This window comes from Neopsephotus bourkii, unplaced genomic scaffold (assembly GCF_033783945.1).
Source record: "Neopsephotus bourkii isolate Nb327-2 ecotype Australia unplaced genomic scaffold, CSIRO-AGI_Nbou_v1 NB_595, whole genome shotgun sequence".
Taxonomy (NCBI): Eukaryota; Metazoa; Chordata; class Aves; order Psittaciformes; family Psittacidae; genus Neopsephotus; species Neopsephotus bourkii.
The window spans coordinates 1,303,560-1,320,901 of NW_026901096.1; the positions used below are offsets into that span (position 1 = coordinate 1,303,560).

Genomic DNA, 17,342 nt, shown 5'->3' on the forward strand with positions numbered 1-17,342 from the left:
TCTCTGGTAACAGCTTGATGAACTTTTTAACGCAGATATCTGAAAGTGGGTGTCAGGAAACAAATATGTATCACTGCTTTCAAAAATCTCAAATTTTAAGGCAGCCTTAGTTCTTGAAGATGTTTGTGCTTTCTGCCTTTTTGGACTGGGTTTTTCTTATGTGCTCCACTTTTAGGAGTGTTTTGCACTTGCAGACCAGATCTCAGTGTAGCTGCTCAGTCATGGCTGCTGAAGCTCACCCCTGGGCTGACCAGTCCTTAGGCTGTGGCCTTGACGTGGTGCAGACTCCTGCTCCAGGTGAGATTCAACTGTCATAGGCCACTACAAGGAGTAGGAGAGTTGGAAATAGAGAGTTAACACTGTTCGTATTTGTGGCAGCATAAGATAAATGTTGTCAAAGCATTACTCATCATGCAAAGAAAGGTTATCATACAAAGGCAGTGTAGGTGACAGGAACTGGGGTGCAAAACAGCTGATAGCCTTGACACTATTTGCCTAGTACTTACTGCCTTCACAGCCTCTTGTCCTCATGGACCAAGCTGAACTTCCAAATCTATATATAGACAGGGCAGACTCTCTGAGACCTGATCTCCAGAAACAGGATTGCTGACCTACAGCAATCTGCTCTAAATAAATGCGAAAGGACTTGATCTCCAGTCAGCTCCCCACATAGCTCTGGGAGCTCCAGTGAGCCACAGAGAAGGGTCTGGGTTCAATTTACTGTTTGGTTTCTAGTGGGTGAGAAGGCATTACACATGCCTGATGCTAAAGGAAAGTAGATCTGCAATGAATACCTTTGAGACTTATTTATCCTTGCAAAAACACACTCTCCATTGCTGAAGTGTCAGTCCTCTGAAATGGGAGCAAGGGGCTGCAACCAAAGCAGCACCTGCTGCTCCTTGGGCTGCAGCTGATGACCTGCTGTGCATGGCAGGGTAGGGCCACTGTGGGGAAAGAAGCTCCTACCCCTGAAAAGCCTGAGTTCTGCTCAGCAGATGATTACAAGAAGGCCCACCAAAATAAAACAGAACAAGACCCCACACCATGGACCCTGTGCATAGGGGAGTATTTGAATCCTTGTGTCTGAAGTGGTACAGATCAGCCGCAAGTTGGAAAGCCAGGGGTGAAATCAGGCCCCATGTGAGAGATCCTTCAGTGGGGCAGTCCAGAGCTCAGAACATTCCTGTCTGTGGCCACAGCTGAGAACAGTCTTGCTGTCACAGTAGCTGGGGACATCCTTGCTGTAAAGTGCAGCAAAGAGGTGACCACAGACACAGGTAAATAGGCTCTGATCCCCAGGTTGTCTGAGCTGGCACAGCATCTGTCCCTAGCCTGCTTTTTCTGATTTACACAGGATAACACTCTCTTGCAGTAGAAATTTCACAATGAGAGACACTCAGATTTTAGCTTTCCAAAGAAACCAATGCTAATATAATCGTTACCCCCAGTGGAATTTGGTAAATCCAGGAACTGTGAAGAAATGACAATGTCTTATCAATGACCCAGTGGCTTGTCCTGGGACTGGACAGAGATTGATAGAAACTTGTCCCTGAGAAGCCATCAAATCCCTCTCCCATGGCAGCATCAACTGCAGCTGTGGCACTGGCAGCAGATGGCAACTTAATAGCATCTTTTAATTTCTAAACGGCATCTCCCAGAAGATCTCAAAATGTGATATAAACTTCAGGTTAAATTAACCTAAAGAAGTTGTGGGGAGGAGTGAAATGAAGCTTCAAGTGTGCCCATTTACTTTGGGTACCCACTACAAGCAGGTCAGGGGAGATTTTCACAGATACTCCACCCTTCGCAGAACAGGTGGAATTTGCAGAAATTCCTCTAGGCATGCAGGTCGTGAGCTGGGATCTGAGAGCAGAGCTATCTACAATAAGCAGAAACGTTGGAAAATAAAACCTGAGTTTTGCCTAGGGCCGTTTGGGAAGTTTGTATTTGATTCAGGAATTTGCACAGATCCGCTTGTGCCGGCTATGCTTTGACAGGCCCAGTCCTGCTCTAAAATTTGGTGATAATGAGGATGGGTGAGTTCTCTCTGTGTCTGTCCTAGTTGTTTCTGTAATTGAATGTGAATAGCGTTGACAGCACCTGTTCGCTAAGATACACAGCACACTGTATTTCATTAGTTCTAGGGTAAAAAAAAAGAAGCAATGTCTTACTGAAAGAAAACCTACCATATGGAGAGCTTGGAGATGTATTAGTATAGTCTCTTTTCTCCAGAGTGGGCTGGGTATTTTTTTGCTAAATATGCTAGTGGTTTTCAATGCCCTCTACAAAGTGTCACTCAGAAAGTTCCCCCCCAGATTGACTAATGGGGCTGCTGGAAGGACACAGCAGGCAGGCAGCAATGACCAGGAATGGGAGGGGACAAGTCAGGCCAGGCACTGTGTCTGAACCCAAGATAGTTCCATCACCATGCCGAGTACAATTGCTGTTTGCCCTAGGCTGAGGGAGCATAAACATTCTCCACACATGGCCCAACAGAGGCTGTTTTGGGGAAGATTTGTTTGGAAGGGAAGTTGCACAGCCACCCTTGAACCCCTCCACTCCAGCTGGTGGCTCTCCATGCAAACCAACAACCATACAGCCTGACATGCCTCCTGCTGAGAAACCTCACACTGTCTCACTGGCAAGACAGGTGCCGAACCGGGAGCACAGGGATTTCAAGCACATAGAACCATAGAATCAAAAAATCACAGAATCAGCTAGGTTGGAAAAGACCTTTAGGATCATCAAGACCCCAGAACTGCTAAGTCCACCCCTAAACCGTATCACTGAGGGCCTCATCTACATGGGTTTTGAAACTTTCAGGGGTGATGATTCCACCACTCCCCTGGGCAGCCTGTTCCAATGCCTGGGCACCTTCTCTGTGAAGAAATTGTAACCTAACATTCAATCTAAACCTCCCCTGGCACATCTTGAGGTCGTTACCTCTTGTCCTATTGCTTGTTACTTGGGAAAAGAGACCAAACCCCACCTCACTACAAGCTCCTTTCAGGTAGCTGTAGAGAGCAATAAGATCCCCCCTGAGCCTTCTCTTCCAGACTGAACAACCCAAATAAAGAGAATGTGGGCATTCTGTAAAACAAAAACATACAACTAAACTGGGAAAACAGTGAAAAAAGCTGGAATCCAAACAAACTAATCACGGGAATAAAGAAACTTCTTCTGTGTCCTCCATGACATATGCCAATTCATATGCCATCACATTGCCAATGACTGGTCAAAAGTGGACAAGAAACTGGATTTTCTTTTAGTACTTAAGGTATGAAGGTTCTTAAAGTATTTTTTTCTTGCTGCTTAATTTGTGGAGTTACTGTAAAGCTGTCTTCCTAAGAATCTTTCTGTTTCAAGTCTAAGGGCACTTGTCTTTAAGTTCTAGTAGCACCATCCCCACCATATTATACCAGTGTTCTCTCAGTGGTGCATAATTTATTTGTTATTTTTTATTTATTCCTCCTCTGAAAAGGATGGAAATGTATAATCTCATTTATATCCTCAGGGAAAGAAAATGTCTACATGAAATCATATTTGTGGGGTCCTCTTGCAATATCATGGTAAATCAGAGGAAGTGTTTTGAAGTCTAGATGCTTAAAAAAATAATTCTTTCTTCTGGAAGTATATCATTTTTTTAATTACATGCTACATTTCAAAGCCCAGTGCTCTTCTGTTTATCTTTGTGTACCTAGGGAATCATTTATCCAAGAGCTCTCTATTATGAGCTTTTCATTCTTTCAGATATATGTATTCGGTCATCCTCTCCCAGGACCACAATTTTCTCTGCACTTTACAATGTGCAGACATGCAGAAGCACTTCAGAATATCTATTGAGGCAAATGGTGCTTTATTTCTGAAGTCCTTAGCAGAAGCACAGTCAGCAGCTCCTGAAGGCCAATAGCAACTGTATCAAATCATCTTTAGTACATCTATTTCTATCAGAAATCCAATATGCTTCTTATGCTGAATTAACACTCTTTAGTTATCTTGTAATGAAACTTACACATTTGTTGCAGAACAGATTGTTCCATGGAACACCAAGATCCATAATTTCCCTTGATAGTTTAGGAGTCTTACATGAGAAGGAAATTCCCAGAGAGAAACTTAAGCTGAAGTACACATCATACAGCTGTAATAGTCAATATGTTGTGTAGGACATCTTGACTTTAATAAAACTGATAGCCAGAAATCCTCTGACCTTAGAAGGGGTTTTTTTGTGGTTTTTTGTTTGTTGGTTTGTTTGTTTGTTTTTAATCTATCCCCACCTTCTCTGTTAATACTCAAGAGTTTGAGTTATATTGTATGTAGGTTAGATGTTCCTTAGCACTCCAACCATCAGCTAACTATTCAGTACGTATCTCTCCACGCGCAGCCTCCATTCTGCTCAGTCTGTAGGGTATTTTCAGTGGAAATAAAAGTTGCCACTTACATTTGATTAAGAAATCAACATCTATAATTATCTTCCTACTCGTCAAAAAATAGATATTCACCAACACAGGGATGTTGTTGCCTGCCAGGAAACCTGTGCCCTGATGGTGAGAACAACTGGTACTCCTTTTCATCCTCCCTGCATGTTCCTCTAATGATGAGAATTTTAAGTCCACATTCCTATCATCAGCTAAACCAATTTATTCTATGCCTTTTATCTTCAAAATGCAACTGTCTCTGATAACTCCATGGGTACCTACAGGAAATACCAGTTCAACACCAGTGCACACACATTCATGCTTGACCACAAATACTTAGAAACCTTTCGGAGCGAGTGCCTCTTCTTTTTCCATCAGAAAACCTGACTGGCCAATATCCTCCCTAGCAGCATTAAGCATCTTAAAGATCTTAAAGCATCTTAAGATCATAAAGATCTTAAAACACAGGACCACGCAGCCACTGTCAGTGGACCATCAGTGCAGGCTGTCTTTCATTATCTTACTAAAGAAACAAGGGCAAGACATTTCTGTAATTTGGAATAGGGTTCTCACTGTCTTTTATTGTAATGCAGAACTTCAGAGAAACCATTTACGCTCCTTCATTTACATTCATTTTACATCATTTTCCCTCCATTATACCTAGAAGTTATCTTTCAACAGTGCTGCCTTACACAGCCAATGAGACAGCAAAGCATCAGCCAGGTTTTCTTGTAGCACCCAAAGTACACAACAGAAGCAAAAGATGATTTTCCCCTTCCCATTTTTTTCTTTTTAATGTCCACAGAACTAGAACAGACAATCTAACCATTAATAAAACACAAACTTCAACAGGAGAGTAAGAAACCTGATGAGGCTCAGCTCTATCTAGGCTCCACGACACAGCTTGTTACCTTTTTTCTAGAACTGTGTTGTTTACGCAACCTTAGGGCTTAATCTCTTACCCAGGACCAAGGGGAGCCAATGGGGGTCTCTGGCTGGTCTTCCTCCTCAGACGACATCCTGAGCTGATAATTTTTCCCTGTTCTTTGTAGATGCTACTGAAACCACTCTTGGTTTCAGCCATATACAAAAATGCTCCTTCAAGTTTTAACTGTTGACAACGAAGCTCCAGTGATCGTGTTTGCCTGCTAATTTTACCTGCTGAAGTTCTTGGAAGCACAGTCACGGCAAGAAACCTGAGCTCAGGAAACCAGAGCACACTTTCCTGGCAACTGACTCCTCAAGTATTCTAATGAAATTATAAGGTTCAGTGAAAAATTAGAGCCTGGAAAACACAATTTCACTTCCAAACAGTCAGAATCCTTACTTTCATATGAAATTTTATAGTAGGACAATTTGCTGAGTTATAAATTCTGTGAATAGACTATACGGAATTGTCAGTGCTATGATTTTATTACCATCATTAATCATGTTTTGTATGGAATTTAATGGTTTATTTTGTTTTCAAGACAGGTTCTTAATGTCAAAATCTAGTTCTGCTTTTCTGCACAGCTGCACAACCGTACAACCATAACTATATGCATGTGCAGGCGGAACAGCTTTTCTGCTCTGTGCAATCAAGTTTGGAAGAGGGATGTTTTCTTTTCCATTTGTCCTTTATGCTCTTCTGTTTCTGTTTGGTTTGGTACCAGAGTGCAGGATCCAATTATTATAGACCTCACCCTACATGACTTCAGACAAATTTGCCTTGATATCTGTGAGACCTCTGGCTCTGTAAAAGGGGGCTGCCAAGTCTGACAGCTTGAAATCACTTTTGGCAGCTGACAAGAACGGCAGCTTTGTCCCCAAGGTCAGGCCTAGAAGAGGCTTTGTGGCTGAACTGACCACTAATTCACGGCTGTGATATGCTTTCAAATTCACAACCTTTAGTTTAATTTTATTACTTATTATTCCTCTGCTTATAAGGCATCTGGCTCCAGTAGCTGGTGAAATAAATGCTATAAAAAACCCTAAACCCTTCTGATACATCTCTGACTTTGGGCAAAGGCTTCTAAATCTTTCCACTGAGTTATATAATGAAATGGGCTATTTATAGCACACTGCTGCTATAATAGCGTTAGCTGTGAGCTGATAGTGATTATCAAAGGATCAAATATGGCCAACTAGGTTTGATATTTAACCTTAAGATATATGCAGATTCAGTAGGTAGGAAAATAACGAAGTGATGAAAAAATAAAACTTTGGAAATACTTTTGGAAATTAGTAGAAAAATTTCCTGTTGCCAGTGCATGGTCTCTCCTCACTGTGCGTGTCACTAACCTGAGCTCTATCTGTAAAGATAGGAAGGACTGAAAAGCGATAGCCCTCTCTGGTAGCTGGCAGCCCAGCAGGCATTGTCAGCTTGAGGATTAGTGTATCACAGTCACATAGACTGTGGGTTGGCAGAGCTTTCAGAAGCAACATCAGCATTAGCTGTACTTGCCTCCTTCCTCTCTGATCCCAAATGACAATATATGGGGCTTTTAAAGCCTAAAACAGTTTCCTAAAACAATTTATTCCAGGGCCTCAAGAAGAACTGTGACATCCTAGCTGAGAGGGAACCTCACTGCTGCGTGGAGTTGCCTTTAAGGTCTGGGAGTACTGGGAACAAGGTATAATACCTGTGCTCACTGCAGTTATTCACTGTGACAATGGAATTCTGCTGGGCTGCCCTTGCCACATCTTCTGCCCTAACATGCAGCCTCTTGCTGCCAGCTCTGCCCCTGTAACTCTGCTGCTCTGACGTACTGGTGCCAGTCCCTGACAGAGTGGGTGACAAAGGATCACAGGACATTGACTTGGAAGACATCTGGAAGAGACTTAATTTTCAGAAAAAATTATGCTGAGACTTTTTCACAATTCACGTTAGAAGTTCATAATCTGAAGTGGCCCAATAGCCAAGTCACTCTGAACGTGTAGGTTTAACACTTCCAAGGGAAAACAGCAGAGCACTTAAGTTAACAAGGTGCTCAAGTTACTCGTTTTCTGTTGTAAACCAAATATTAAGACTGCAAGCACAAAAACCCCATTTATTAACTATCTGACAGATCACATTTTCTTTCTGGAACAACTTTGGGGAAGGAAATTAAATACAATTCTTCTAATTTCAGCTAAACAGGGAAATGCCACTCCTAATGAATTCCAGTGGCATTCCTGCTTTTGGTGAAAGGTCCTATTCACTGAACTTAAAAGATAGGAACCACTGTTTGTTGGAGTAATTTTCCACTGTCCCACCCATTCCTTCTGTTAAATTTACTTTCAAGCTGTAATGGGGAAGTATAACCATCTATCAGAAATATTGTTTAAATCATTGTATTATGTTGTGTAATGTTTATTTATAAAATTCTTCAGGAAGTGGCTGTGCATCTTTCCCAGCACACTGTATTTCTGAAGCCTTTGACATTCTGCACCATCCAGCTTCAGGAACTTTCACCAGGAAGCACTAAAAAATATGAGCATTTCTTCTGTGGAACATATATGAACCCAACAAGTTATTCCTAGATGAATGCACCTCATAGTCTGGTATCCTATGTCCAAGGATGACCATCACCAAACAGTTCTGATGAAGATATCCAGAAATAGAATAACAGGATGTAAAAAGAACTTTCTCCATAATTTTCATAAATTAGGACAGTGGTTCCCAGCCTTTACCCAGCGTTGCCATTCCCATTGCCTGGTCTCCTTCCCACCTCTTCTGTCGCCATGCCACACAGCCAGGCCTCTCTCTGTCTCTTCTCCTCCTTCCCAGTGTTCCCCAATGATCCCAGCAGCTGCTTTTCCCTCACTCCCTTCCCAACTCTCAGGACTTCACGATTTTACAAGCTGCTACTTCCTCAGTTGGTGTTTTCAATCAAAGACACACATGGAACACAGGAACTGACACAAAATTCACAAAAGACCTTCTCAGATTCACGGTTCACGTAATCTTCACAACAGGCTTTGGACTCCTGCTTAGCTCGTGGCCTCTGTGAAATCCTGTAGCAAGGAGTTTCATGGGGTCGCTATGCAATGTAAACAGAAATCTTGATGTCAGTTTTAAACAGTGCCTAATGATTTCACTGCACAATGATACAGAGTAAACAGGAGCCAACTTCTTTTTATAAACAGTGTTCATAAGTGCTATGTCATGACAGAGAAAAAAACATTTGTAATCATTCCAGAATATTTAAATATAGTAATATTTGCTCACGGTAACCTTTGTGTGAACTTTATTTTGCTGAGCTGATAAGGTTATGTCATCTTACTTTTAATGGAATAATTGTTCAACTTAGAGGTTAATTTAAGTTATTTTAAAGTACAATCACAACTCCACTGCACTGGGACAGCATTGCTCACCTGAAATAGTTTAACTTGCTCCAGCATTTACATTACTTCAGTTGCCATGGGCAAAATGTGTGGAACTGCTCTTCTCTATTTTCTTTTTGTAAAGGCTTTTGTCTCATAAACACCCATAGGAATTTATAGTACCTTGGTACCTGAAGCAGGACTATATTAAGAACAAAATCTACCTTGCAGCTGCTGAGTTGTAACTCTCCTGTTTTGCATCTCCCATAGAGGTAAGATTGAGGACACTGCATATCCAGCCCAACATGAGCTGTGTGGGGGATTTCAGACTGGTACCAGATGCTGCCAACCTGCCCCAAAGCAGGTACATTTTTGTCTGCGACAGATGTATGAGATTTATGGCTGATAAACCAACAGTATTTACAAGAATAATTTAAGTTGCAATAGAAAAAAAGTCACACCATCACCAAAAAGCAGGTTCTGTGTGTTTGCAAAAGCACATTCTGCATAGGTATCATAGGATACAAATTAAGCCATACTGCAATACTCTGTGAGCCCATGACTGTTCTCCAAACTGTTACTGGTCCCTTATAGGTAGTAACAAGTAAAACCTCACCTTCCTATCAATCCTGTTGTCTCTAAGTATAAAGAAAATTGAGAAGTTGCTGCTAACAGTGCCACTCAGCATTTTCTATAGCACTATAGCACACAGTGCCAGAATACTCCTTACCATGTTAAGAGTTTAAGTACATAATCAACACATTGGTCATGTAACATGTGTGAAGAAATTTCCTTCTGTTTGCATTACTATCTAAATCAAACATTTCCATTTTCTTGAGGATTTTACTCAAAATGGTGTTTACATATAAAGCACCTTTATGAAACCTTTCTTAAAATTATGACAGTTGATTCCAAACATTTTTTTCTCACTGAGCAGGACTCTCACCATTAAATCAAACATCCCCATCACTCCCATAAATCAGCACTGGACAGTGCCAGCAACTGGACTATCAACTCAGAACTCCCAGAGCTGTCACCCTAACCCTAAACCTCTTCCCTGACCCTATTTGCAGCCTTTCAGTACTTAAAAGGGGCCTATAAGAAAGATGGGGGAAGACTTTTCAGCAGGCCTGTTGTGACAGGACAAGGGGGAATGGTTTTAAACTAAAAGAAGGGGGATCCAGATTGGACATGAGGAAGACATTTTTTGTAATGAGGTTGCCCAGAAAGGTGGTGGATACCCCATCCCTGGCAGTGTTCAAGCCAGGCTAGATGGAACTTTAAGCAACCTGGTCTACTTGATATCCCTGCTTATTGCAGGGGAGCTGGACAAGATGACCTTTGTAGGTCCCTTTCAACCCAAACAATTCTATGATTCCTTTGGGTTGTTTGTCTGTTGCTTGTACCTCTTTCCTCTTGTGTGCATGACACTTTTCACCACAGTGTCACAGATACAGCCTTTAAAAAACAGCCCCCTCCAGAGCAGTATTTAGCAGCTTCTTTTAGACCCAGAGTGGGAGCCGAGGTACATTCCTTGTCACCACAATGGGAGGCACTTGCTAGGGAAAGAGGAAATCCTTTACATCCTCCACTGTTCAAATCCTCTGTAAAGCCCAGATGATTAGATACCAGACATTAGTGCTTAAGTGTTTCTGAAGAGTGCTTTGATAGTGGAGAGAGAATGGTAAGGAGGAAAATAATGTCACCTTCCCAGTAACCTTCTCTATATTTGGATACTGTCTTTTGCAGAAGCTGAATCACAAAATTCTCCCCACTCTAGCACACAATACATAGCATGCTAAATTCTATCTGCTGGTGTTAATAATGGATGGCTAAATCAGCAAGCATGGAAGGCATTAGAGAAGGTACAAGCTGTAAGAAGTCTGTGAAAGAATGCAGGAAATGCCTTTTATTTTGTTTGCTACTACATTTTGACGTCAATCCCCATGATGGAGAGCTCTATTTTCCGACCACATCCAAAGTCAGAAAGGAAACATTTAGACCCTTTGCATACATGACGGGCTTAGGCCATTTTCTCACAAAGGTCACTGGGACTGGAAGCCTCCCACAAGCAGCAAGATAAGAGGAGGGTGGAGCTGGGACCCGGGTTCCCAGCCCTACACATGCACCTAGGGTAAACAGCTACAGCACAAAGAAGTTGCAGCACAGGATGCCAGTCCCACCCAAACAGTTTGTTTTTATTTTTCATTATTATTTGTCTATATTACTGCATCACCTCAGAGTCCCAGTTGGACACAAACACTACATTGTCCCTCTCCTGGGAAGCTTGCACTGTTAGGGGAGAGCTTAGCTTGTAAACTAGGTCAGGAACAAAGAAACTTTTTGATGGAGCTCTGAAGAGTGGCTCTCCCTGACTTGTCCACCGTTAGTTTTTTGGCATCCTGTGAACAAAATGCCATGTTTTTCTACCATGCAGGGTGCATAGCTGGTTATATGATGGGAAGTAACTGCATTCTGGTCACGCACTAAGTGCATATCTTCTCTTATAATAGGATGTGCTCCATCAAACAATGCAAGCAAGTTTCACCATATATGAATGATTATGTACATACTCCATGACAGAGAACAATTGCACTTGCACACACGATAGACATCTGTCTGCTGAGTGCAGGTCCTGAGACTCCTATTCTGTAGACAGGATACAGTAGGTAGGTAACTTATGGAGCAAAAGTTTAGCAGTGAAACAACACTCAGGAGTATGATGGTTCCAGCCCACTAGCACCTGCGCTTTGTCGAAGTTTTGAAGACTTTCATGGCAAAAGAGAATGTTAAGAAAAGATGTGAATTACTTTTATTTATTATATACTTTACGACTTTGTCAGTTTCTTGGAGAAAATGGATGTCTAAATACTTGCAGAGCAAATTTCCGTTCTAAAACACAGAACTTAACAGACGCTTGTTATAAGTTGTTCCAGTATTTGGTTACAGGAAAGATTTCAACCCACATCTTTAGTTCTGAGTTCCTGTAGAAACTCTTACACCTTTGAGTGTATTGCGCTTCAGGTCATTAACCAGCACTGTATTTTCTCTTGATCAGTTCAAAGCATTCCTTAATTATATTAACTCCTTTCAGCCAACACCATTCCTGTTTCCTCCCCTTCTCCCCAAAGTGACCTTGATAGTCCTGCACATCACCAAGACAGATGTCCATGCAGCATGAACTTTATTTGTAAAGGATGGATTAGGCTTAAATGTCACAATTCTTTCAAAAAGTTGAAATTAACTAATCAACTGGTGAAAACAGATAATACTATTTACACAGGACAACGGTCACCTTCCCAAAACTTAACCTGAATTCTCACTCTGTTGAAACAAGGACAATGAAATATAGAAACACACCGATTTCTAGCAGTTACCTTGTAAATAGTGATCTAAGTCTCTCAGACTTACAGAACTTACCTTTTCCCTATAGATGAACATAAATTAGCTCTTTGGCACAGTCATACTGATGTCTGCTTTTCAATGCCAGTACTGTAATGGACTCAGCCACCTAATGGCATTGATATCAAATCAATGATCTTCCTACTGGTATATCCAGCAAGAAAAGACTGCTCAAATATTCGATGTCTTCTGACAACATCTACACTCATCCTTCCTGCACCTGGACTTACTTGAAGTTAACACTGATTTTATAAAGACAAACAGGAATATTGCAGCTCAGACAGTGTTTCCAAAAGCCTAAACAAAGGCTGTGATCACTGACTTCACATTTAGAGTGTACAAAATAGTCTGATGCCTGGTGCCGTTCTATAACATGTTATCAGATTTTCACCTGAATTAATCAGAAATGTAGTCTCTAATTTCTCTCTCTTTTGAAGCACCTTGGCAATAAAATATCCCCATAAAGTGTATTAGGAGTGTTTCAGAACAGTCTCATATGTTGTCTTGAGTACACTGGGCCCAATTTGAGTCTCAGCCAGTACAAGAATTTAATCAGAAACCAGAAAGAAAACACTGTTCTAGATGTAATAAGTCACTTGCAGGTCAGTCTCACTCAGTCTCACTATTTGATCTCTTCAGTTACTCAAGGTATTTTCAGTTTCAGAGGTAAATGCTCAGATCCCATTTAAAAATCTACTTTCTTTACTCTCTTCCTTATGCTAATAAAACCAGTATGTATAATTATGCTTCTATCCCCAGAGTTCTGTATGGACTCTATTCAGTGTGGCACCTGTTCCAAAAAGTTAAGGCTCCAACTGAGTTCCCACTATTAAAGAAATATACTTTACAAATCTTCATATAAAAAGCCTACCTGGCTACTGCTCAGTAGCAGTATACTAGAAAACTGTAACAATTCCTGTTGCCTTGTGCCAACTGTTAGATAAATAAGACTTGTAAAACAAAATCTGTTCCTAAATTTACATTACCTATTTCTGGAATATACAAAAGTTTTCTAAAGCTTTTACATATGAACTTGCACATAGTCTTTCCTGTCATAAAAGAAGTGCACTCCTTGACCTCCCTTCTGATCCAAAATGATTTCCACCATGCACAGTAGAAAGTTTCTGCGTCTCTCCCAGGAGTTAGAAGTGACTTCCATCAGAGAATGAAATTAGAAAAGTCACTTCAGTGTTTGGAAATATGAGCATGAATTGTCTAATTAGATATCACTGTAATGAACAACGGAAACCAGTCCTGTTTCTGTCCAGAAAGCAAAGCCTCTTGAAAGTTATTTCATGAGATGGTGGCAATTAGTCTCTTGTATCATTCAGGAAATGTGTCTCTTTTCAATTAAATATGTCGTCCAGTCAGGAAGAAAAGTGGTCTGTCCTCTTTTGCATTGGCAGTCTGGAATTCATCCCGCAGTCGGAACTGCCATTCATCTTCCAGCTCTAGCCGGACAACAGTCTGGCGAAGAGAATTGCGATCTTGACAAATCACACACAGAGTGGCACCTAAGTAAACAGTTAAAAAGGAACCCATGTGAGTATCCCCTTTGTTCTCCGATCACCCAGCTCCCTCCATCCCTTAGCATGTAGAACTCCATCATTTTCACAACAGGAATTACAAACAAGCTTTGGAGCAAGTGAAGACTCTAAAGAGCACCTATAAGAAACCTGGAGAGGGTCTTTTTACAAGGGCCTATAAGGTGATAGGACAAGGGGGAATGGCTTTAAACTGAGACAGGGGAAGTTTAGATTAGACATTAGGAAAACATTCTTCACTGTAAGGGTGGTGAGGCATTGGAACATTGCCCAGAGAAGCTGTGGCTGCCCCATCTGTAGCAGTGTTCAAGGCCAGGTTGGATAGGGCTTTAAGCAACCTGGTCTAGTGGAAGGTGGCCCTGCCCATAGCAGAGAGGTCAGAACTTGATGAGATTTAAGGTCCCTTCCAACCCAAACCATTCTGTGATTCTGTGTAGGACAGAGGAGAGCTATGTTCAGCTGCCTATTTACCAGGATCTTCTTGTGTAACTTGCAGTATATCTCGTATTCATCTAGTTAAAACTATAAATACATTCCCTACTCTTTAAGGCAAAGAAGGGCAAATCTGTCAGGCCTAAGTAGGTGGTGATGGGACCTGGCAGAAAACAAGGTAAAGCCCTACATCCGTTACTGTTCTAGACCTACTGATCATTGCCTTGTTTAGTGAAACCCCCATTCAGCAGAACACACCATGAGTCAATCAGTGTGGTGGCTGATTAAGCTTTTTGTGCTTTGCTGACCAGAAATAGTCTAAACATGTCCTTAAAACTAATCACAAACTGTGGCACTTTTTGGATTGGTATGCTTATGTGCTGACAAAAAAAAAAAAAGAACATGGTCCATATGTGTACAGACACAGGGAAGTCCAGAATGCCAAAATAAGATATATCGTATTTTGGTAAACAGTATCAACTGTCGTTTTAATTCACATGCATCACTTCCTGGCTTCTGAGAAAAGTGCTCAGTTAAGAGGAAATAATTATCTTGCCAGCATTCAATAATCTGAATGAGAGGTAGTGAGGTAAGTGCAAATGCCCAAGACAATTAAAGAAAAAAAAGCTGAGAATATAATAAAAAGAAACAAGACAGACAGTCATGGGTGTTTAATCTTCATGTGCAGGGTTAGAAAATCAAATAGACTGCTAAGGGAGATGAAGAAATCTTGAATCAAACACACTTTGTGCTACGCACAATTAAAGTTGCAGGTACATGCAAAATTAAACTGATTGATAGCCTCTGGTCACTCAAAAAATGCACTACAAAAGCAACACTGCTTTCATTTGCAGTTACTCTGATAGCCTTGTTAGAGAAACTACAGGAGGAATAAAATGTGGACACTGATCCAGAATGCACATAGACACTGGCTTCAGTGGCATGTGCAGGTAAAAGCACTACACACCCCGATTTGTACTTTGCTACACCTACCTACATGAAACAGTATTAACTGCAACAAAGAACAGAACAGTTCATAACAACTCTGCCTACTTGAAGAAGGCATTTGCCGTCGTGTTTTTCCTCTGGTGACAATTATAGCTGTGAGTGCAAGAAATCCCAGGAGTGCTAAATGCCTAAGATAAGTAGAACAATCCAAAAGCAGCTTGAGATGTGACTGCCTGGGATACAATGGAAGTTATTTGTCTCCACTGCTATCCACCATCATAACGACTATATGGAGAGACTGGTTATTAGAAATGAATTTTAAATGAGCCAGGTTCTATTGCCAGGGATAGTAAATAGATTTTGATGGAGGCTTGTCAATCATCTATTGCAAATTAGAAAACCTGAAAGACACAATAGGTAAATGCTTCATGCATAAATCTTAAATACTAAGTTTTCAAACATAAAGAGTTATGCATATACACAAGGCATAATGATATAGACCCCACATTCTTCCCCAGTTAGAAATCTGCAGAACTTATGGCTCTGTTCAGTATATGCCAGTTTACTACAATACAGAGACAGCACAATGAAGTATCCAAGATGGGTGTGCCATATAAGACAAATATGAATACATGCATGTACATATGCATGCATGTATAATTTCCTATGAAATGCATTTTTCCCCAGGTTCCCAGAGACTAGGTCATATAATTCCCTGTAATAAAATTATTGCAGCTTACCTTTGAGAAAATGGAACTTCTTCAAAAAGCTAGCTACGACAAAGGAGTCACAGAGGTATAGCAGGAGACCACTGAATGTCAAACTGGAGGAACTGATATTCAGAGAGTGAGGCCGAGAACTCACGTAGCAAACTGCAATCTGATCGGGAGAAGGGAAAAAACTAACATTTTTCAAGGTTCTATATAAAGCTAAGGTCTGATATCAAGCTTTCAGTATTTGCACCTATTCAAATTCAGACTTGCTTTCCAACTCCAAATATTGTGACCTTTGTAGTTCCTTCCTAAACAACCCTCTACTTATTAAAAGTCTACATAAGAACACTATTTATAAATATGTTAGCCATTACTATTCATTGCTGTTATTATCAAGAGGTCTAGATATAGTAAGGTTTGAAAGTTGTAGTAACAGTGGCTCCCCACAACCATAATGTTGTGATCTGTCCAGCACAGTTTATCTACCCATGAGTAAAAACTGCAGCTGGACACAAGAAGGACCCTTTAGAAATGCCTAATTTAATTTATATTATGATAGGATTACTCAAGTCAGTAGAGTTGTGCATATACATAAATGGAAGAGCTTTTTTCTTGTCTAATTTGTTTTTATGGTTACTTCCTAAATCCATTAGGAACCAGGAATATTTGTAGCACTCTTTCAGGATTCATAAATTTTAATTAAGAAATCTTCCACACAAGGCTTCGTTTCCAAAGTTACATTGTACTACTAAGTTGGGGTAGACCTTCATATGGCATAAATCAGCATGGTCCAGGGGAGGAAGGACCCACAGCAACTGATACTCTGTCCCAGGATGCCTGTATTTACCCATATTCCTTCAATTCTATTGTACCATATTCCAGCTCAGGTAAGAATTCCAGAACCAAATTAAAATCACTTCATGTGCTGAATGGGTTTGAGCTGAAAGATAAAGACAGTAACAGTACAATGCCTTCCCACAGAATTTATTGTTTCAAATATGTGGGAACATAGACCTGTAAGAGCTCAGCCAGAAAGGAAATTAAAAAGAAATAGTTTAGAATGTTCTGGGAGCAGCATATATGGGAAGGTCGTTACACAGCTGTTTTGGTAAGTTTAGCAAATCCATCAAGACTGAATTTCACTCAGTATTGAAGTCAGGTGAAAAGGTAAAAACAATGTCTCTCTCCCGAATGCTGCCATCTTGGTATCACATTTCTATTTGACCTATATTTGAGTTTAAGAATGACCTTGGCTTTAGATCCAAACTCATTGGATAGAGGCAACAGCTCCTGACATATAATGTCAGTTTATCCCATTCTGACTCTTAGTATTTGCTCCTCTGCCTCAGCTATAAATCAAAAGTGAACTAAAATATTTGTAGTTTGAAAAGCTTTCTAAGGGCTATTTCTAAATATTTCTAAAACACTCTTGTGGAATAAATTTGCTGTAGGAATAGTCAAATTATAGCAGAGTGAGAAAACACTCCTGAAAAATGTGCTCTGTGTTAATTCAGAATTTAATATAATTCATAGACTATATTGGTATTTAGGACAACTCTGGTATAGTTCTCTATGTGCTTTATTTGAAGCCTCTAATAGTATCT

General features: G+C 40.6%; 2 protein-coding genes across 6 annotated transcripts in view; both read right to left on the minus strand.

Annotated features, from left to right (window-relative positions):
* The window catches only part of LPIN1 (lipin 1), an 80,811-nt gene extending 75,284 nt beyond the window's left edge, over window positions 1-5,527 (minus strand). The window contains exon 1 of one of the 2 annotated variants that reach the window (XM_061351732.1): window positions 5,378-5,527. In XM_061351732.1, the coding sequence (XP_061207716.1) occupies window positions 5,378-5,434 (57 nt within the window). In that variant the 5' untranslated portion in view covers window positions 5,435-5,527. The remainder of the gene's footprint in view (window positions 1-5,377) is intronic. The other variant, XM_061351734.1, reaches the window with a different exon arrangement.
* A 6,339-nt stretch (window positions 5,528-11,866) lies between these two features.
* The window catches only part of GREB1 (growth regulating estrogen receptor binding 1), a 96,795-nt gene continuing 91,319 nt past the window's right edge, over window positions 11,867-17,342 (minus strand). For all 4 annotated transcript variants that reach the window (XM_061351714.1, XM_061351715.1, XM_061351712.1 and 1 more), the window contains 2 exons: window positions 15,766-15,904; window positions 11,867-13,615 (listed from right to left, as the gene is read on the minus strand). In XM_061351714.1, coding sequence (XP_061207698.1) covers window positions 13,452-13,615; window positions 15,766-15,904 — 303 coding nt within the window. In that variant the 3' untranslated portion in view covers window positions 11,867-13,451. The remainder of the gene's footprint in view (window positions 13,616-15,765; window positions 15,905-17,342) is intronic.